The sequence below is a fragment of the Euprymna scolopes genome, chromosome 42, assembly GCF_053919585.1.
Source record: "Euprymna scolopes isolate OS-2025 chromosome 42, ASM5391958v1, whole genome shotgun sequence".
Lineage (NCBI taxonomy): Eukaryota > Metazoa > Mollusca > Cephalopoda > Sepiida > Sepiolidae > Euprymna > Euprymna scolopes.
Genome location: NC_136523.1, coordinates 43,761,264 through 43,785,182, shown reverse-complemented (window position 1 = coordinate 43,785,182; position 23,919 = coordinate 43,761,264). Strand labels below are relative to the sequence as shown.

The window sequence follows — 23,919 nt, the reverse complement described above, 5'->3', positions numbered from 1 at the left end:
CTTTATGGCTGCTATTTGTATTTCGTTACAGCTTGGTCTTCCAGGGATTGCTTCTAAGTATTTCTGAAGGTTCTTTTTTATTAAGCCAGTTTCTCCTATCACAACCGGTATAATGTTTATTTCTTTCAGAGACCATGTTGTTTTTAGATCATTTTTTAGGTCCTGATATTTTGTTATCTTTTCCCGTTCAGCTCTATTAAGGCCATAGTCATTTGGGACTGTGACATCGACAATGAGTGCAGTTCTTTCGGGCTTGTTCCATATAACAATATCTGGTTTGATGGCCTTGTCTTTTATGTATCTGCCTGCCTGTATGTCTTTGTCATAGAACACGGTCACTTTTCCGTTTGATGTTATCGGTGGTGGTTTATATTCCCAGACGTTTGACGATCTGTTAAGCTGCATCTCTCCACAGATTTTCCAATGGAGGTATTTACATACTTTCTTGTGACGGACAGTTCTGTCTATGCGCGCGCGTGCGTGTGTGCGTGTGTGTGTGTGTGTGTGTGTGTATAAAGCGTTTATTTACCTACAAAAGTTGAGTTAGAATAAAAAAATAAATAAATAAAATCAATAGCGATCTCATTAACAGCTATGTGGATCCTCGATAATCACCCCAAAATCGAAAATTAAACAAAATGTTGGCAAAAACATATCCAATAAATGCCACCAATCATGCGAAAATGTCATTCTTTCTTTATTTTTTTGTTTGAGCTTTGCAGCACATATTGAGTTTTTAGAAAAAAGACAAAAAAAAAAAAAAAACAATAGCATTAATATTTGGTGCATTTTAGCCGATATTTTCAGACAGTCTGATCTGGGAGCACCTTGAAGAATTAAAGAATAAAATAAAATGGTAATGATGGCAATCATAAGTGGGCTTCTTTATTTCTTCCAGGGCAACGCCGATAGTTCCATTTAGTATTCATTATTATACTAACCTCTCCTTTAACAGTTACCATCAGGCCACCCGGCATTGCCCAGTTATAAAATACGCTTAAATATGACATTTTAATGTACGCAGATTTGGTATCATTATCACAGAGTCAATTCTCTATTGATTATTATATTGTACCCAATATATAGTAATGATTTCAAAAGTTTCAAAAGAAAAAAATATAACTTGGATGCCATCAGCTAGAATCAAAATCAAAATATTTGTAACAGAGCGCCTATGAGCACGTGTGAAAATATCGGTACCAATCGAAAGTTAGATGGCTAGTGAAAATATTAGTAGCAGCAGCCATTAAAGCACGTATGCAAATTAGCAGGTATGCACGAGCTTGTATCACAAGAAAAGGAAAAAAAAAAGGACAGTATGTGGTCAAAAAAGAGAAGCAAAGTTTATTTAGGGAAGATGGACCTGAGATTCTGTGGTGGCGGCGAGAGACTTTTAAGCTGGTGTTGAGATGGCAGAATTTTGTTAATCTCACAGCAAACGAAATGAACAGTAAAAAAACAAAAAAAAAAAACAAGCAGCAAGCATTGTTTGGAAAGTAGCGGTAATAAACGCCTTTGTTAAAGCAGAAAAAAGACTCAAGTCACATTTTTTTATTATTTCTTATTTGTTTGTTTCTTTGTGACTGTGCTAGACAGTGTGTGGGTCTTAGAGATTTGAACTGCAACAACACAGCTAAAAAAGGAAAACCTAACAACGTCATCTCCCGTACATGCAACAAGGGGCCGTTTGTGAATTTCATATGCCCACCAGAGGTCCGATTAAACCTGTTTAGGGTTAGTGCCGTTTTTTTTTTGTTTTTGCTTTTTTTTTTTTTCCATTTTATAGAGAAGCACTTTAAGTCGATTTATGCCTGACAAATTCTATTTTTTTTTTTTAAATTTTGACCCGTTTGCTGCTTTTTTTTTTTTACCGGCTAAAAACCAAATCAAATTTGTTCCACGGGTCTGAATCCCCTGTATATCAAGTTTCAAGTCTGTATATCAAAAAATTGACAGAGTAGTTTGGTAGAGATCGTTTTGCACACACATACACACACACACATCCACACGCACGTACATACACACAAATGAAAACATATGCATACACAAACACACACACACACACACACACACAAACACATGCACACACACAAATGCACACACACACACACACACACACACACACACACACACACACACACACACACACACAAGGTCACTTACATATATATAGAGAGAGATTTTAAACCGTTTCTGACAGAATCATAAAGTCAAGAATTAATTGCATTTCACCCCACCCACATGTTTTTTTCTCACCTTTTTATTGCATAACGTTTCGGTCGATGTAACCTCCGACTTTCTTCTGGTGTACCTTGTTGTACTTGAGAATCTTTCTGTCAAACTAGAAGAATTTAGTACAATCTGGGAACCAATAATGATAAATAATATACATATATATATTTATAGACCATCTATTCTTATGATTTAGAAATTAAATATTCTTTGGCAAAAAAATATTTTAGGTCGAATGTAATAGAAATGAAGGGGGGGATAGCTAAGCGACGAAACACAGAAATAGGTAGTAGCATTATAGCAAGTGTTACTTTCGTACATAAGGGAGATAATCGAGTCTTTCCGTTGCAAGACAAAGGATGATCTGCCCTTTAACTAAATTACACTTTGCCCCATTTAGCCCCAAAAGTGCCCAAGGCCTTAACAATTTAAATTTGAGTTCAGCACCATGCAAAACTGCTAAATAGAAAATTTTTTTATAGGAGCATGGATAATAATAACAGAATAATAATTCAAAGAAAAATTTGAACAAATATGGTAAAATAGTCCCCAAAATGGAAGGTTTTTTATTAGCCCTAAAAGAGCCGCTGGGGCACACCCAAGAGTTATCGCAAAGTATAGACAAACAAAATTATATAGAAATCAGTTAGTTACAACTTTTCAGAAAGTTTTATAAAAATCCAAGGCATCAATTTTTTTTTAATAAGCACAAAAGTGTCAATTTTAGCCATTTTAACCCGAAAGGCACCCCTGGGGGGGGGGGGGGCAACCGGAGTTTTCCCGGAAAATCCGTTCTGTTACTTTTTTACTCATATCATGTTTAATGTTTGTGCAAAATTTAAAAAAAATTCCAAGGCGTAGTTATTGAGAAAAATGTGGACAGACGAACGGACAAGGATGAATTTACAGGTTCACCCCCCCCCCTTTTGTCGAGGTGGGTGGGTGGGGGGCAAAAAGGTTTTTAATATGAATATCAGTACACAAACAAACAAACAAAAAAAATGAGTATAGATAATAACAGTATACATTTCAAGATTTAAAGAGCTTCTAAACAAAAAGGAGTGGTATCCCGAAGAGTGAAATATAATTGAAAAAACATGTTTTACCAAAAAAACAAAACAAAATGAAAAAAACAACACACACACACACACACACACACACACACACACACACACACACACACACACACACTCTCTCTCTCTCTCTCTCTCTCTCTCTCTCTGTATGTATATATATATATATATATATATATATATATATATGTGTGTGTGTGTGTGTGTGTGTGTGTGTGTGTGTGTGTGTGTGTGTGTGTACATACGCGCACACACTACATGTGTGTGTGTATATATATATACATATTTACATATGTGTATATATATATACATATTTACACACAAACACACACAAACACACACAAACACACACACATATATATATACACAAAACAACACACACACACACACACACACACTCTCTCTCTCTCTCTCTCTCTCTCTATATATATATATATATATATATATATATATATATATATGTATATATATATATATATATATATATATATATATAAACTAGTTTCATATACCTGGCGTTGCCAGTTTGAAACATTGGCAGGCGGAGAGTTCAGTCACATATTATTTAAGGTATTAAAATACTCTGAATATCCTAATTCTTACGATTTTCCTGAAAGTGGACGACATGTTGGATTTATGGAAGTATAAATCGCATTCATTTTCGTCTATGAAAATTAAAAATGAAAGTTTTTTCTAACTTGCCAGAATTAAGCTCAATGAAAATAGATTTACACTTTCAGAGCATATATATATATATATATATATATCTATATATAAAAGCGAAAATGTATGTATGTATGTATGTATGTATGTATGTATGTATGTATGTATGTATGTACGCTTCTCCTCGATGTCCACAAAAGGCTTCTTTCAGAGAAGCACTCGCTCGCTTCGCAACTTCTTAAAACTTTTTATATCATCTATAAATTGTAATATCTCACATTTAACCATGGAGCTCGCCTGTCTATTTAATTTTATTGACTTTCAAACGTTAATTATTCCACATCATCCGCATCGGCACGCGTTACATTCAGTTTTCGGTATAAATAAAAAGCGAAACTCGACTCTAAAATCAGGCTCAGAGCCAGTGGTCTCTGTTCAATGTCGACTTCGTCATATCAGACGGTAGCTTTCATTTCGAGACGAGGGAGCGAGTTTTTAAAAACAAACAATTGACCTCATTAAAAACGATCCCGCACAAAATGCTAACTGCTGATTACCTATCGCCGTCACGTCAATCAAAAACGCGCACCTGTTTTTTTTTTTTTTCACACTTTACTATTTTCCAACTGCGCGTCGTCAAGGCTTCGTTTTTTTTTTCACGGGCACCTGTTTTTTTTCACACACACCTGCAAACACCCGGGCAACGCCGGGTACCTCTCGGTAGTTTATAAATATAAAAGCGAAAATGTATATATGTGTGTTCGCTTTTTCTGTGTGACTACAAAAGGCTTCTTTCAGAGAAGCGGTCGCTCGCTTCACAACTTTTTAAAACTTTTTATATCACATAGAAATCGTAATATCTCAGAGTTGACAACGAAGCTCGCCTGTCTATTTAATTTGCTCGATTTCGGGAAGATAAATATTCAATATTCGTCGCTCACCTCATGTGGGTTAGTCTTTTTCCTATAACATCTTGGGGGTAGGAAAAAAAAGCGTTCAGCAGTAAACGAATACCATCCCGCAGTCAAACTTGACCTCATTAACTCATTAAAACGGGCACCTGCTAAATCCAACTAATTAAATAAATTCAAACGTGTTTCCGTAAGCATGTCGCGGTGGGACAATGGTTAACATCGCACTTTTTTTTTTTTTTTTCACACTTTAATTTACAACTTTGCCTCAAGGGTTCGGGTTCGATCCTCATACTTACTTTTTTTTACCCCCCCCCCCCAAACACGCGGGCAACGCCGGGTACCTCTCGCTAGTATATATATAAATAGCAAACATCCTAAAGTCATAGATTTGTTCAATTCACATTCACATTGTGTTATTGCTGATATGTTGCGTCTTACACGTGTTTCATTAGATGGTAGACTTTCACGAAACAAATCTTCAGAGACATATATAATATAAAAAAAAAATACAGTTATTTTTCTTTTCTTTTTTCTTGAACTGAAAAGAATAAATGATGGTAAAAAGGGTGAGCTTTTAAAAATCATAACAGAAAAATTATAGGATATATTGAAATCTTCCGGAGATAAAAATAAAAACACTTTTAATTCAGACTAGCAGGGAGACCTGACGGTGTCCGGGATTGAATGATGATCAATGAATGTTAAACACTCCAATATTTTTATTATTATCGAAATCGGTGAAATCACCCATTTCCCCATCAAATCGATTGATTGTCTGCTCTTGTTCGGGGTCCATTGTGGTGCACTTGGAGGAAGCTTTACATACATTTTAAAATATGTGACTTAGTCCACAATAGATTGTAGTCTACATTGCACTGTAGAGAACCTACTGCTGGTTTTATAACATTAGATGTACGTGCATATGTGTATAGATATGCATATAGATTCACGTATGTATGTTTGTATATATGTGTATATATGTATGTATATATGTGTGTGTATATATATAGGTGTGTGTGTGTGTGTGTGTGTACATTTTCAGTATTTACTTCAACAGTGCTCGATACATAGGTAGAGCTAGGCAGACGAATTCTCACGAGAATGAAACGCGGAATATTCTGTGTAACTTAATTGCCATATACATTTTCCTAACGTGTGTGTGTGTGTGTGTGTGTGTGTGTGTGTGTGTGTGTGTGTGTGTGTGTGTGTGTGTGTGTGTGTGTGTTCATTGTAATTAGCAGTTTATTTTTTTAACCTACATTGGTCGATAAAAAAAACATTCGGAATTTCTATTCAGACGAAAGGATCTAACCGGAAACTAACGAAATGAAACGCCGCATTGAATCTGTTTGTGTCTTGCCGGAACCTCTGATATCATGTTTCGACATTCTTCTGGTGAACCGTTCCTCGTCTCTTTGGGAGTTAATTGACTAAAAGTACACAAACAGGTTTCTTCTTCCCCTCCCCTCCCCCAACCCACCCGTAATGGTAAGGAGTTAGCTACCATTTTGCGTGAAATGATCGGAACAGCCAGGAAAGTCTTTGAAATAGTAAGACAATATGTGAATTTAAAAAAAAAAAAAGCTAGAAAGAAAGAAAATCTGTATAAGGGAAAATTTCGCATGGCATTGTCTGGGGTAGTGGCGGGGGTCATCGTCTACCCAATTAGCCTTTAGAGAAGAAGGGGAGATAAATCTGCTGAAGCTGTCTTTGAAAGATATTTGGCGTTTCCATATTTAGCTTTCTTTGGTTTTTTTTTTGTTTTTTTTTTCTTCATTTTTTGTAAGAGTTCGATTCGGCACTTCCGCATTTTCGCCTTTTTGTTTTTTGTGTTTTTATTTTTGAAGTGTTCGATTCGGGACAGGTGGAGGCAATCAGGAAATTTTCTCTGGCAATGCATGTAATCCTTTGTAAATAAAAGTGTTCGTTGTTTTAATTTATTTCGACATTTTTATTACGAAAATGAATTTACAAAAATAAAAAAAAGAGAGAAAAAGAAAGGAAAAACTACGCATTTTTTCATTCTGATTGTTTTAATCTGTTAAATAAATCTCAAACGTCTGTGTTTGTATGTCCGTTAAAAAATTTCTGATATATATATATATATATATATATATATATATATATATATATATATATATATATATATATATATATGTTTTGAGAAAAATAGAAAAACCGAATGAAATTATTAAAATACTCAACGTTTCGTCCTTATTTCAGAGGACATGTTCAGGATGAAGATGTCCTCTGAAATAAGGACGAAACGTTGAGTATTTTAATAAGGCCGTTGATATTCGCAGCCGGCTGCGGCTATTCTAAAATGCTATTCGCAGCCGGTCGCATCAGCTGACCGGAAGTGACGTCAGACAAATCTTAAGTAAATTCTTGGCTAGAATTGTAAAAATAATTTGTTTTCTTTTGTAATAGAATTTAACAATTTCTTTCATTTTGAGCTGCTTTTTTCTCCCGTTTATTTTTGTTTTCTACAATTAATAAACCAGTTTACAAGTAAAAAATAAGTTGTTTTAATTTTTAATTACCAACACAGTGGCGAATTTAATTTTTCTCTCTCCCATTTTTTATTTTGAGCGGAGAATTTAACATGTCTTTTCATTTTAATTATTTGTTTTAGTTTTTCATTACTAACACAGCGGAGAATTTGGGGTACTCATGCAGAGAACGGCATGGGCGTGGCTTATCACTTGCTCAGTTGCGAAATATTTTTGTTTTTAGTAAATAATTTGTGTTTTTTGGCAAAGTTTATTTTTAATAAAATTAGCGTATTCACTGATATTTTTGAACCGCGATATTACCATTCTTTCATAACACCGATCACTTTAGTCCTGCCTTCTTACACAGGTTTTCGGGTCGCTGACAACGAATCTGATAATCAACCCAACAGCAAATTTACCGTTTAGATGGTATTAACCCCTGGAGACTGGCTCTACCTGTCGCCATTTTACAGGCTTCGTTGCCCGCCCGCTAGGTGTATCAGAATTTTAGGCGGAATTTTTGACACCCCCAACAAAAAACTGCGAATAAAATATATAAAACTCGTAATTTCTGTTTTTAAAGTGGGTTGTTTATTTTCCTTATGAAATATACTTCCAAAATAAACTATTACAGTCGTTTAAAACATAATAGAAGTATTATTTTTTATTTTTTAAAAACAATGTTTACAAAATGTCTAAGCGCGTTTCTCTCGACAACTTCTGGTTTCGCCGCCGGCCGGCTGCGAATAGCGTTTTAGAATAGCCACAGCCGGCTGCGAATAGTCACTTCGTTTTAATAATTTCATTCGGTTTTTCTATTTTTCTCAAAACATAACGTCAACCACCGCTGGTATTTTTACATTTCTTTTATATATATATATATATATATATATATATATATATATATATATATATATATATATAGAGAGAGAGAGAGAGAGAGAGAGAGAGTGTGTCCATAAAGTCCATGTGCGCCTTAAAATATTTATAATTTTATTTGTGATTGCAATAGAAATAACATGTAAAAAGGATTTGATTTTGGAACAATTCATTTTAAAATTGCACACGGACTTTATGGACACCCTGTATATATATATATATATATATATATATAGATTTATAGATTTTACCGTTATTGGATATTTTACCCTCCACCAGACTATCCATTCACGTGAAATCACCTTTTTCTTCCCCCTATTCCCTCTGCTTCACTATTTGTTACCAATTAAGATCTATGACTTACTTGTAGTTTCATTAAATACTTTTGCAAGCAAAATCCGATCCCGCATTTTGCTAAATCCTACCCTCTGAGGAGAAGGAAAGCATTTCCTCGAAACTCCGCGGATTAAGGACTATCCAATTATTTTGTGCTTCCTTTTTTAAAATTAAATATGTTTTAAACTCTTTTTCAAAGTGTTTTTAGCGTGTTTTATTAACTACTTGTTCTTATATATATATATATATATATATATATATATATATATATATATATATATAACTACTTCATTTAATCACATAAATTAATATACGAAAGTATAATTTTATGCGTAAACTTTAAGTATTTACTTCAACAGTGCTCAATACATAGGTAGAGCTAGGTAGTAAGTTATAAAAATATTTATATGGCATTCAAGCTACACAGAATATTCCGCGTTTCGTCCACGCTAGGCATAAGCCTGACGAATCCTAGCGTGGATGAAACGCGAAATATTCTGTGTAGCTTAATTGGCATATATATTTTTATAACTTACTGTATGTATATATATATATATATATATATATATATATATATATATATATAACTATTTTTTAATGAAAATTGAATAAAAATATATATATATATAATATATATATATAACTATTTTTTAATGAAAATTGAATGTATATATATATATATATATAACTATTTTTTAATGAAAATTGAATAAAAATATATATATATATAATATATATATATAACTATTTTTTAATGAAAATTGAATAAAAATATATATATATATATATATAATATATATATATATATCTATAACTATTTTTTAATGAAAATTGAATAAAAAAATATATATATATAATATATATATATATATATATAACTATTTTTTAATGAAAATTGAATAAATATATATATATATATAATATATATATAACTATTTTTTAATGAAAATTGAATAAAAATATATATATAATATATATATATAACTATTTTTTAATGAAAATTGAATAAAAATATATATATATATAATATATATATAACTATTTTTTAATGAAAATTGAATAAAAAATATATATATAATATATATATATATAACTATTTTTTAATGAAAATTGAATAAATATATATATATAATATATATATATATAACTATTTTTTAATGAAAATTGAATAAAAATGTATATATATAATATATATATATATATATAACTATTTTTTAATGAAAATTGAATAAAAATATATATATATATAATATATATTAAGTAATGTGATTTATAATTTAAAAATTTAAAAAAATTTTTAAAATTTAAAAATCAAATTTTAATTAAATTAAAAATCAGTTTCATAAGAAGGAACAACAACAAAGTTATATATATATAACTATTTTTAAATGAAAATTGAATAAAAATATATATATATATAATATATATGTATATATATACATATATATATATATATACATATATATACATATATATACATATATATATATACATATATATATATAAATATATATATATATATATATATATATATATATATATATATATATATATATATATATATATTATACACACGTCGATCTTGAGTACGAAATCATGGAGTGCAAAGAGTGGAAGTCAATTTGTTTTGACGGTTTCGCGGTTTCCAATCTACGAGTTTGAATCGTCTGAAAGAAATGAGAGCAATAACTAAAAGGTCAGAAAAAAAAAAACGGCTGTATCCTTTAATCCTCATATTTGCGCCACGTGTGGATTTCCTTTGTAAATCCCTTGCGGTCATATGATACAAAAACATAAATACATAAAATACAAAATCCATCAACGAATCAAAATTGTTGTAAGTTATCTGAAACTCATACGCCAATGTCGACAGGATAGTTCATCACACACACACACACACACACACACACACACACACACACACACACACACACACACACACACATATATATATAAGTGAAATAGTATGTGTATGTGCCTATTTACAATGCCTCCCCACGGGACAGAGTTGGACACCAGGGTCGTTTTTTAACGTGGAGGAAAGGTACCAAAATTTGTCTCAGTCGTGGAGGACTAATGCTCCACCGAAAGAGAACAAGAAATGGAAGTGCAGCATCTGAAGAACAGATACTACACTTTGATCTTGACTAAGTGTATGCATTTCCCTACCAAACTACTCTGTCAATTTTCAGTATACAGACTCAATATTTGACACAAGGGGTATTGAGATTCGGGAAAAACTTTTTAATCGGTTTTCGGCCAGAAATTTGGTTGTCAAGAGGTTCAACGATTTAAGCTTTGAAAACTCTATCAAACTCCTCCGAAAATGTTGGGTCTAAACACTTGAAATTTTTAGATGTAGGTTACTTGGACATGGAGCAAACATAAGATGTCAAAATTGAAGTCAAAGTTTTAAAAAAATTGACCTTTGTAGTCTCTACCAAATTACTTAGCCAATTTTTGGTCTAAACATTTGAAATTTTACATAAAGTGTATTCAAACATAGGACAAGCTTTTTAATCGGATTTTGGCCGAAAATTTGGCTGTCAAGGGGCCAAAGTTCAAACGATTTTACCTTTGCGGTCTCTAGCAAACTATTAAGCCAATTTTGAATTTAAACATTTGAAATTTTACATAAAGGGTATTCAGACATGCAGCAAGCTTTTAAATGAGTTTTGGGTCGAAAATTTGGCTGCCAAGAGGTCAAAGTGGAAAGACTTTTTATCTGTCAAAACTCCTTCACTAATTTTGAGTCTGAACACTTGAAATTTTAGATGTAGGTTACCTGGACACGAGTCAAACTTTTTAATATATATATATATATATATATATATATATATATATATATATATATATATGCACATAAAGTTATGAACCCGAGCTGAACTGCTAGTATATGGATATATATATTTTATAGATACTTTTTATTTGTTTATTACATAAGCATTAATATGTTGCTACACATTCATGAACATGTTTCGGTCAGCTAGTTATTAGTAACTAGAGACATCTTCAGGCGATATAGCTTATACTAGTATTTTCTATATTAATAAAGTAGCCGCAGGAATTACCCTCTGCACAAAAGTATCGTCGGTTTGCAACAACCGATGCCACATACTAATTCAATACAGCTAGGCTAATAGCCACTATCTTATGTAGCTTTTGGACACCATTCTAGACATTTAGTTGTGATAATAAAATACTACATTACATCCTACGAGCAACACCACCACAATCAGAGCATCGTTAGAGGAAGAAGTTCCTATTTTTCTCTCTAAATATTTAATCCTACCACTGCTACCAGTAGTCACTTATGTCAAATCTCGAGTCAGTAGACTGAAAATTGACAGAGTAGTTTGGTAAGAGAATGTACACACACGACACACAGACAATTTCACTTTTATATATATATATATATATATATATATATATATATACTAGCATTTCAGCCCGGTGTTGCCTGAGTGTTTGGAGATGTATGTTGAGCCCCCCCCCAAAAAAGTGGTCAATTTTTTAAACTTTGACCCCTATTATGACCCCTTAAGATTTATTGTTTTGGGCTCAAATTGAGTTATTAAGTTAGATCCATGTCCAAGGAATCTATATCTAAAATTTCAAATGGTTAGAACGAAAATTGTCGGAGGAGTTTGGTAGAGTTCTCAAAGGTCAAATCGTTGAGCTTTGACCCCTTAACAGCCAAGTTTCTGGCCGAAAACGGATCACAAAGATTTTCCCAAATCTCAGTGCCCTGTATATCAAATTTCGAGTCTGTAAACTGAAAACTGACAGAGTTATTGCGTAGGGAAATGTACACAGACACACACACAGGCAGACAGAAAGGTTCACATATATATATATACTAGCATGGGTGCCCGGCGTTGCACGGGTATTTGGAGGTGTATGTTGAGCAAAAAAAAAAAAGTGGTCAATTTTTTAAACTTTGACCCCTATTATGACCCCTTAAAACGTATTGTTTTGAGCTCAAATTAAGTTATTAAGTTAGATCCATGTCCAATAAACCTATATCTAAAATTTCAAGTGTTTAGACCGAAAATTGTTGGAACAGTTTGGTAGAGTTCTCAAAGGTAAAATCGTTGAACTTTGACCCCCTAATCGCCAAATTTCTGGCCGAAAATGGATTACATCGATTTCCCCAAATCTCAGTACCCTGTATATCAAATTTTGAGTCTGTAAACTGAAAATTGATAGAGTTATTGCGTAGGGAAATGTACACACGCAGACACACAGATACACACACAGACAAACAGACACTTTCACTTATATATATATATATATATATATATATATATATATATATGTGTTGGGGCGCATGCATTTTTATTAGAACCTCTGTCGATCCGTCATACATAAATTAGTCATAGCTTTTTGCCATGAATTCATGTACTGATTGGTTGGTTCATCTTGTAAATGTTCCTACTTGTTTAAAAATGGCTACGTTTCCATCTGTGGATATTAATGGACAAAAAAAAAAAAAAAATGGCGGCAAACGCTTATCTGACTCATGCAAATACGACAGACATGAAATGGCCGAACAAAACCAAAGAAATATTGATTTTTTTTTTTTTTTTTATGTAATTCGTATCAAAACCCCTTTCTATCCTTCGCTCTCATTCGATTGAGTTGCAGAGAGCCGGTAGTATTTTCCTAAAAGCATGAAACCAGATATTATTTTCGCCCTATCCAATTCACGCAAAACGATGATGTATATGTATATTTTGTCAGCATTTGATTGGTCAGTGCAAATTATAAATGGATTGCATCATCAAATCGGACATTTATTTATTTTTTTTTTTGTTTATAATAAGTGTGGCAATGTTTTTTTTTTTGTTTTTTTTTAGCATAATGAGAAGAGCAGTTACTTACTTGTTTCCGACCGCAGCAAGACATGTTACAAGATCGGAAGGCTGGGAGAGAGTCAAGTCAGCGCCCCTAAAGAAGGAACACTCTGACATAGCAAAAATTGTCTGGACAGCCCTGTTGACATTTCCTGATCAGGGCACCTCAGACAGTAGGTAATGAACTTACTCTACTTAAAAACCTGGTTGCAAGGCCTGGAAGGTGAACCTCTCAGGCGGCGTACCTCAGTCCAACGGGTAATGGGCCACGTAAATGGCCCAACCTATGTCAAGAATGGATCCTCAATTGTTTATTCTGCCCAATCCTCCTCGCAACTGAAGCAACAAATCGACCACTTTTACTCAATAAACATAAACGTAGGGAGATGTGACACAAGGTTGGAAGATGGGACGAATGAGCCAGCTACCTTAAAGAGATACACTTTGGCCCCGCAAAAAAAAGTCTGAGTAGCCCCGTCGGTGCCTCATGCAATAAATTTGCTCTATCCAAAAGCCAGGAGGCAAGGCCTTGAAGGTTGGACCTCCTAGGGCTACTCAGAAGATCTGCCTCAGCCCAATAACTAAAAGACCATCGAAATGGCATAGTTTCTGTCAAACTGAGTGTAGCGATTGGAACCTCGGCTGTCATGCAACACAAATTACAGCAGGACGCCAAAAGAATGGCGTGAACTAAAACATTTACGTGTGATAAATAGGGTAGATATTTACTTGTTTTCCACCAAAGCAAAATGTGACACAAAATTAAATTAAATGAAAAAGTTTATTTCAATAATTTTTATATAGAAAAGTATGCTTTTAATATCAATGTCAACGCAAGAAAAAAAAAAAAACTCAACATTATATATATCTAATATATAAAAGACTATATGTCTCCATATTTTCAAACTCTATCTCTTCCGCAAATAAGTCACAGAGTGGCACTAGGGGCCTCAAATGATTGGATATTTTATGAGCCGTTCTTTTATGGGTCTTTAGTCGGTTAAAATAGTTATTAAGGGGTCAAAAATGGGTCAGAATTGAAAAAAAATTGTTATACATTTCGTACATTTATCTTAGTTTATTTTTAATCTTAATTTTTAATCAGTTCATGTGCATGTCACGTTGGTACAGGGGTAACGTCACCAGCTTTGAATGCTTAGGTTTCGATTCTAACTGATGATACCTAAATACTTTTTTTTACTTTTGAAATCACGACTCTATAATGATATATATGAAATCTGGACAAATTAAAATATATTTAAGCATATTTTACGACCAAGCAAAGCTGGGCGCGTGCCCTCATACTAGTATATATATATATATATATATATATATATATATATATATATATATATATATATATATATATATATATAATGCATCCGATTTTAATGAAATTTTAAGCATATGTAAACATAGTTTTAAAAAGAAATACAAAAAAATCACAACCTTTCCTCTACCAAGCAATTTCTGATTGCTTTTTTTTTCCCCCATTTTCAATATTCTTTCTAAAATTTAGTAAATAATTCATAAAATCGTATAATCTTTGCTATTATATATTTTTTTGTTTTTGTATTATCGTTAAAAAACATTTAAATAAATATTAATTTTTGAAAATTACTATAGGTTGAGTATTTTCTTTTCTTTTTTAAAAGGTTAGTAACATTATCCATTAAAAGAATTTCATTTTTTTTTTCTTTCCTAAAACATTATAATTTGTTTTGTTTTTTTTTTACTTTCGATCAGTGTTTTACAGGTGGAACGATAAAATTATCACCTTAGAAAAGACGGCATGATTCCATTTCGTTTGGTCAAAGCCAGTTTTCTTTTTTTTTGTTGCAGACCATCTACTAAAATCCCAAGAGCGGTAGGAGTGTTCTATCATGTCTGAAAGTGACACAATATTCAATGAGCAAGATCGAAGATGCGCCGCTGTACAACTCATGCTCTCTACCAATCCAAATTATGACAACAGGACCATGGCCATCACTCTCAAAATGCATCACTAGATTGCCATAAATAACAGGGACGTGTCCAGGGTGAGGAAAACAAAGTTTCCGGCCACAGTTATGGTCTTTGCTGTGGTTTCAAGTGAGGGCCACATCATGCCACCTCACATATTCGAAGGCGACTTGAAAGTCAACACCAAAGTGTACCTGGATGTGCTAAAGAGTGTGATGATCCCCTGGTGCAATCACGTGGCCGCTGGCAGATCCTAGGCATGGCAGCAGGACTTGGCACCGGCCTACAAGTCCAAAGCAATCCAGGCTTGGCTTCAGGAGTGCTACAACATCTTTCTCTCACTGCCCTCCCTCCCTGACCTGAACCTTCAGGACTACTTCGTTTGGTCATACGTAGAGAACATCACCAACATGACCTCCCACAACACCAAAGCCAGTTTCCTGGATGTGCTGAAGAGTGTAGTGATCCCCTGGTGCAATCGGGTGGTCGCTGGCAGACCTTAGGCATGGCAGCAGGACTTGGCACCGACCCACAAGGCGAAAGAGACCCAAGCTTGGCTTTAGAAGAAGTGCTACGGCTTTGTATCTTAACCTGTTAGACTACTTCATGTTAGAGAACCTCACCAACATGACCTCTGCCAGCATCAAAGCCAGCCTGTTCGCCACTATCTGGCAAGTATTCGCTGAGATCCTGCTGGTGCTTGTGAAAACGGCATGCTTCCAGTTCTGGACCTGTATTGAGGTGGTGATTGAGGCTGAAGGCGGCTACCTTGAATAGATGTCAGCTCTACTACATAATCAAGTTACCTGAATTGATTTTTTTTTATAAAAGCTGTAGTGTTGTCTTCTTTAGGGCGACAACTTTTCAGTTCTATCCTGTTAATGTGTCAGTGTTTTCTTAAAGTTTTTCGTTCAGCATTTTCTGCTAGTTTACAGATTAATGCTGGTCATTGCTTTCCCTAATGATGACAAAAGTCTAGAAAAAGACTGACTTTACTTTATACATTAGATTATAACATAAATTACCCCGTGGTACTCACCCAAGGCGAGTTGAACCAGCTTCCTCTAAAGAAGGAATTTCCATGGGAATATTAATTTCACAAATGGTCCCCCGTTGGTTGTATATCTACTTCAGAGAAGATGATGACGTTAAGCTTTTGCAGTTCTTGCAAGAGGTGTCAGTGTCCTACATACAACGCCTGGTATTTTCAAATGGCCCCCCATCTAGTACTTGTTAATCTGATTTTTTTTTTTTTTTTTTTTTCTTAATTACATTTTCACCCCAAACAAGGCACATTGCCACTTTGGTGTTGGGGGCTACTATCAGGGTCAGCAACTACTGGGGCACTATGTAGGGATTTAGGCAGCAAGATGTCGGTTCACATTGCACTTGAACTTCTGCATGTCAGTACAGTTAGGGAAGCAGGATCCTGGAATGGAATTCCAGAGTCTAGCGATTCTGGAGAAGAAAAGACTGTTGAGTTATCTTCCTTTGTCTATAGACAAAAGAAAGTCTGTTTGGAGTGATCTCCTCTTGGCTGTTGTTATTGTCATTGTAGTTGTAGTTCTTTTGAAAAGATTGCAGTTTAGCTGAGACTGAATGTTTGTGGAAGGAGTACATAACCAGTACTGCCCAGGTTCAACATTGCTTTGTAAGTTAATTAATAACTTTTATTAGTTAATTATGAAGTAAATAAAAAAAACTTACCTTTCTTCCTTAAATAACTTTATAGAGGAAGTTATATCAATGGTTGACAAAAAAAACAAATTAATTAACACATTTTCTTAGCCTTTTACACGCAGAGACATAGAAAGACATGTCTGTTTATTCACATGGTGACATACACAAAGAGAAAAACTCATTTATATATAAGCAATCAAAGGGAGACAACTCTCCGAGGTACCCAACGCTTAAAGCACACGTTATCAGAAAACAGATAAGAGGAGGCAACTTATTAAAACATGATTACAGTTACAAATTATCTCCCATTGACAATTCCAGCATGCTTAACTTTAGTGATTAAATTAGAATCAGTGTGTCAACGTGATTATGTAATGTGAAGTAAACTAGAATTTAGTCTGTTAAAAATGGGCAAATGTTATGACCTGTTGACTTAGAATGAGTGCTTTATGCCAAATTAATGGTTTAATGTGGTTAAATTTGTGCTCATTTTTGCATTAAATGCTAATCCGTATTAACTCCTTACTGTGAATCGAACAGATACTATAATGCTTAGTTCGCTGTACCTATAACAAAGGTCCATAAAATATTTCATCCAGATCGGCCCAGTAGTTTCCAAGAAAAAAATGGAATTGACAGACAAACTGAGAGGATTATATATATATATATATATATATATATATATATATATATATATATATATATATATATATATATATATATAATCAGAAGTTATTTCCCTAATTGTGTATTTTTCTGCTTAATCTTTCCAGGTGAACCGTCGACGGGATGCTGTGGTAAAATGGATGTCATGAAGCGCTTTTTGATTCTCTCCCTCGTCTTCACTTCGACTGTTCTCATCGTCTTCATCAGTCTTTTTATTTGGCGAGCAAACATCGATAAAACTAAACAGGTATATTGCAGAAAAAACATTTTTTCTTCCTTTTTCAATTTCATCTATTTTAAAAAAATTTTGTTTCCAAAGGGTTTATCACTCATTAAGGTTCGGAGGCCACTTGAGAATAAAGATTAATGCGAGATGGGAAATGGAAGCAATAAGAGCCAGCCTTTCAGAGATAAACTCCTTTGAATAGTGGTCAGTTTTTGGGTGGTCGAATCGTTACCACTAACAAAGGTTAGCATCTTAGATTTCTGGTTGAGGGCCAAGGGATTCTAGGAGATGAGAAAGGTAAGCAGTCAGTCAGCCTTCTAGAAATAAACTCCTTTGTATGGAGACTGTATAACCATTATATCCAGTAAATATCTTCAGTGGTCAAATGATTACCACTGACAAAGTTTAGCATCTTAGATTTCCGGTCAAGTGTGAAGATGGGAAGGATAGGTATTCAGAGCCAGTTTTCGAGAGATAAGCTCATTTAAATGGAGACTGCATCACCATGTTTTTATTATTTCTATTGATGACATTTATATACTAAACAATGCTTTAAACAAACTACGTCAACCTATCAATGCAAATGTATTTTTAACTATGTTTTTCATTGCCATTGTTGACATTTATATACGAAATAATGCTTCAAACAAACTATATCAACTTATTGAAACAATTGTATTTTTACCATGTTTTTTTTTTTTCGTTGTTGACATTTATATACTAAACAATGCTTTAAACAAACTACATCAACCTCTTAAAAATGTTTTTTTTCCATCATTTTTTTTATTTTCATTGATGACGTTTATATACTAAACAATGCTTTAAACAAACTACATCAACCTCTTAAAAATGTTTTTTCGATTTTCATTCATGACATTTATATACTAAACAATGCTTTAAACAAACTACGTCAACCTATTAAAACAAATGTATTTTTCACCATATTTTTTTTAAATTTCTATTGTTGACATTTATATACTAAACAATGCTTTAAACAAACTACATCATGTTTTCCAGGTTTGCATTGACGATGAATGTATCCGGTCTAGTGCGTTCATTCTGAACATGATGAAACAAGATGTCAAACCATGTGAGGATCTCTACGCCTTCTCCTGCGGACGATGGATCCAGAACCAGAATGCAACGCTGAAATTTTCCAAACTCACCGTTCTTCATTATATGGCGCTTCATCTCCAAGATGAGATCGGTAATGTGAGTTGGCATCGATTGATTCTTTCAGTAATTTATATTAATATGTGTGTGTGTGTGTGTGTGTGTGTGTAAATATTCAACCGATAAACTACTGGTCACATAACACTGAAATTAATAGGAAATAGTAATCATATGCCAAGGATAGTTTAAAACGAGTAAAATCTTTGTTTGGATGGATGAATAATGTGTACAGAAGTCAGCACGTCGAAATGTAAAATATTCATTTCAACTTGCCGGCATATTTCTATTACTTTTGCGCATGAGCAAATTCATTCATAGGTTGAAGTGGTTTAATTTTAAATCATTCTTATCTGTCATGTTAGCTCAAACAGTTGTGAATGCGGCTGGAGCACTGAATGTTTTAGGTTCGATTCTAGCTGATAGCACCCAAGCCATATTTTTAATTTTTGAAATCAGTATTATATATAAAGGACTTTAGTACTGACCAGGCTCAACGCTGTTTTATATATATATATATATATATATATATATATATATATATATATATATATATATATATATATTCAAAATTTTATATTTTATGTATATATATATATATATATATATATATATAGTACAAAATTTTGTTGAAATTCAAAGACTTACATCTTTTATTTTATATATCTCTTGTTTATTTCATCTTGGATCTTTTCATTACAGCCGTTTTGTTAGTGGCATGATAATTCTATGATTTTATGTTTTCATAAAAATTTTCTTCTCATCAACTTGTCAGATGTGATTTCCATCCGATATTACTAACAAAAGCAACGTTGAGCCTGGTGAGTACTAAAGTGGGTGGCTATTTGGGAATGTGCTCTTTGCTTATTTCAGCATTGTTTCCAGTCGTCTAGCACTTCTCCTTTCCACTGGACTCGAGCAGTGCCAATTCAGGAGATGTATACTTGGAGATTACACAAATGTTGCCTCACAATTACAGGCGTAGCTACCCTTACAGAGGGAATCCATTGTCTCTTGAGACTGAATGAAGGATCGCATATATATATATATATATATATATATATATATATATATATATATATATATATATATATATATATACAGGGTAGAATAATAAAAGTGTTACCTTAAATAAAACAACACTATAACTTTATTTTAAAACTTTTATTGAAAACAATTAATTCAGGTAACTTGATTATGTAGTAGAGCTGACATCTATTCAATTTGGGTCCGGAACTGGGAGCCTTTTATATAAGCACCGGCAGGAGCTCAGCAAACACTCGGTGAATGACAGCAATCAGACTGACTTTGGTATTGGCAGAGGTCATGTTGGTAATGTTCCTGGCATATGACCAAACGAAGTAGTTTAGTGGGTTCAGGTTGGGAGAGGAGGAGTGGACTAATGAATGAAGCCAAGCCTGGGTCTCTTTGAAATTGTGGGCTAGTGCCGAGTCCTGCTGCCATACTCAGGGTCTGCCAGTGGCCACCTAATTGCACCAGGGGATCACCATACTCTTCAGCACATCCATTCATTCATCCAACATATTGGTGTTGACTTTCAAGCTGAATTCGAAGATGTGAGGTGGCATGATGTGGCCCTTACTTGAAACCATGCGGAAGACCATAACTGTGGCCAGAAACTTTGTTTCTATCACCATTGGCATGTTTCTGTTATTCGTGACAATCCAGCGATGTATCTTGAGAGTGTTGGCAATGGTCCTGTTGTCATAACTTGGATCAGTAGAGAGCACGAGTTGTACAGTGGCGCATCTCTGATCTTGTTCGGTGAACATTGTGTCACTTTCAGACATGATAGAAGGCTCCTATCGCTCTTTTTTAACCCAGCATCATTGGGACACTAACTTCTACTAAGGTTGCTAATGTGCTGCTATATGTGCAGTTTCAGCATTAAATAGCATAAAAAGGGGCTGATATGCGGTAAACCAGATCTACCAAATAAATCAACAAACAGTTTAGAATAGGTGCTATGGGTTGGATACCGCATCATTTTACTAAGAAGTCATTTTTTTTGTGGCACTTACTGAATCAAACAACTTTGGACCAGTACGATTCAAAGGACAAACCTTCGCTAACAAAACTGTAAACTGCTGATGAAGCCCCGATTTCGGAGCTCTGGGAAGTTTGAAATCATCCTTTTGTTGTAATGTAGTCTTTACATGTCAATGCTTGGGATCAACACGTATGCAGACAATTGCAAGAAAACAAAGACAAGGAAAAAAATCAATTTATATTTTTTTCCAATTGAAACAGCAGACGTTTATTTACAGGTACTTCCAGGATGACGCCTTGTCTCTTGTTCAAAAATCTTTTCATACTCCAATGTGCTTAACAAGACTGCCGTGTCAAACATGTGATACTTTGTCTGGCCATGTTTATGACACGTCTTCCCCTGTCACTCATGGGCCACGTGTAGAATATGTTTATTTGCACTCTCTCGTGACTAAAACATGTCTTTTCCCACTCTTTCACATCTCGAATCATTTATGTCTTGAACACGACTCAAATATCTGCTTCTCTGAAGATGTGTGTCTTTTTTTATCTCTGCTGTCTCATTGCACAGCCGGCTTGGTCATTTGCATATGATTAACCCAGTGCCAGCGGCTCTGTTATATAGGAACAGAGAAATTTGGAGTCACCATTTTGTTACTACTGCTCTCAGGTCCATTCTGACCTGGATGAGTAGTAGTATCTGTCAGGGCGTCATCTACGGATTAAATAGACTATTGTTTACAGCCTTTTTCTTTGTTTTTAATTTTTTTTTTACAACATATACACCTACAAAAGAAATGAATCTACGAACCAATGATATACAAAACATATGTGCAGTTTCGGCATTAAATAGCCTAAAAAAAAAAGGGTTTTTTATTATTAAAAGAAGTTAATATTTAAAGCAAAAGTGTGACGTCTGTTAGAAAAAATCTTCTTTTTGACAACCTCTCTCTCGCTCTGTCTGTCTCTCTCTATATAGATAGATAGATAGATAGATACATGTTTCACTAGTCCAAAAAATTAAAATATAATTTTAACTAAAGCATATAAAAGCATCCAGATTTTAAATGAACAATAATCAAAACTGCCTGAAGACGACTGTTGAAACTCAGTCGAAAGTACTTGCAAAAAACAATTAAAAGAAAAAACAGATGGACCAAGACGATTATGAAACTTTATTGCACAGATTCAACCGAGAAATAAGAACGACAATTCAAAAAATTGAAAAATTACTTAAAAAAGCTCATTAAGCAAGAACACTCCATGCTATTCAACAGTACTTGTCTGAATACACAATGTATATATATATATATATATATATATATATATATATATATATATATATATATATGAAACTGTCTGTCTGTGTACATTTCCCTACACAATAACTCTGTCAATTTTCAGTCTACAGACTCGAAATTTTATATACAGGGTATTGAGATTTGGGAAAATCATTTAAAACTCCTATTTAGACACAAGTATGAATTTTAGGAGAAAAATAAAACTTAACCCCAAAAGGTGGGTTTCTCACCACTAAGACACGCTGGGACTCAAGTCCCAGAATTTTCCCAGCGTCAAATATTACGTTTACGGATATATATCTATGTTATCTTGCTTTTGGGTAATTTTCAGCAGAATCTAATCGTCAGAAAAAATTCTATATCATGAAAAGTGCTATTTTGGGCCATTTTGATCCCTTTTTTGGGCCATTTTGACCTCCTGGGGATGCAACCAGAATTTTTATCAAAAATCTGAGAATGTTACATTTCCTGCCTTGAGTAGTTGTAACTTACTGCAAAATTTCCGAAAAATGTAATAAGTTATTGAGCATTTTGGGAACGAATGGACGAGGGTGAATTCTAAGATCCAAATCCAACTAAGACGGTGGACCAATAATTAATAATATTATTAATAAAATAATAATAAATAGCATTAATAATAAAATAGTAATACATTTAATTTAAAGATATAAAGAACTTTAAGCATAAATATTTTCTTCCAAAATTACTGGATATAGCATTAAATAACCTGAAAACGGTTGATATGCCATAAAACAAAACAACCAAACCAAATACCATGAATAAATATTTGAAGATATAAAGAACTTGGAGCATGAAACCTTTTTTCCCAAAACAAAACAACACTAAACAATATCGTTGCACATATTTATATACATTTATACCTACGCTATAACTGAATGAACGAAACCAAATAAAAGGTTCGGTTGAAGGTTCCATATGTGGTCAACAATAACATTCTCAAATTTCAGGACTGTCAGCAATCACTGTAAAAGAGTAATGAAGAACGTGAGAGAGTTGTATGCTCAGTTTGTCAAGTCCAAAGCGGCTGAGCAGTGACTTGGTTCCTACCAGTTTTGGCAAATAGGAAACAGGATCCTGAACAGGAGCATGCGCTCTATCCCAACTATCATCAATAGACCTGATGTAATCTTGTAAGCATCAGACAAAGACAAACTCTTTGCCAAGAACTTTGCAGTATGGGCCCCTAAGGGACTCAAGCAGTAATATGAATGGCTCTCATCTTGGGGAGGCTCCATGTTTTGATAATTTGACAGTCAGCAACCCCCTGTATTTCCTCCTGTTTCAGAAAACACACTAAAAAGTACATAGCAAGCATACCCGGTGAACCAAGTACAAGTGAAATACAAACGATTGCACTGAAAGGGACGGCTAGAATCCTGAAAAGATCTCTTGGTTGGACTCACTAAAATAGGGGTAAATGTCAGACATCTGGTTG

At 33.8% G+C, this 23,919-nt stretch overlaps 1 protein-coding gene across 3 annotated transcripts in view; it reads left to right on the top strand.

The window, feature by feature from the left end:
- LOC145267059 (neprilysin-3-like) overlaps window positions 1–23,919 on the top strand; it is a 149,919-nt gene that overhangs the window by 64,268 nt on the left and 61,732 nt on the right. For all 3 annotated transcript variants that reach the window (XM_080123011.1, XM_080123013.1, XM_080123014.1), the window contains 2 exons: window positions 17,864–18,003; window positions 19,000–19,194. In XM_080123011.1, coding sequence (XP_079979137.1) covers window positions 17,864–18,003; window positions 19,000–19,194 — 335 coding nt within the window. The remainder of the gene's footprint in view (window positions 1–17,863; window positions 18,004–18,999; window positions 19,195–23,919) is intronic.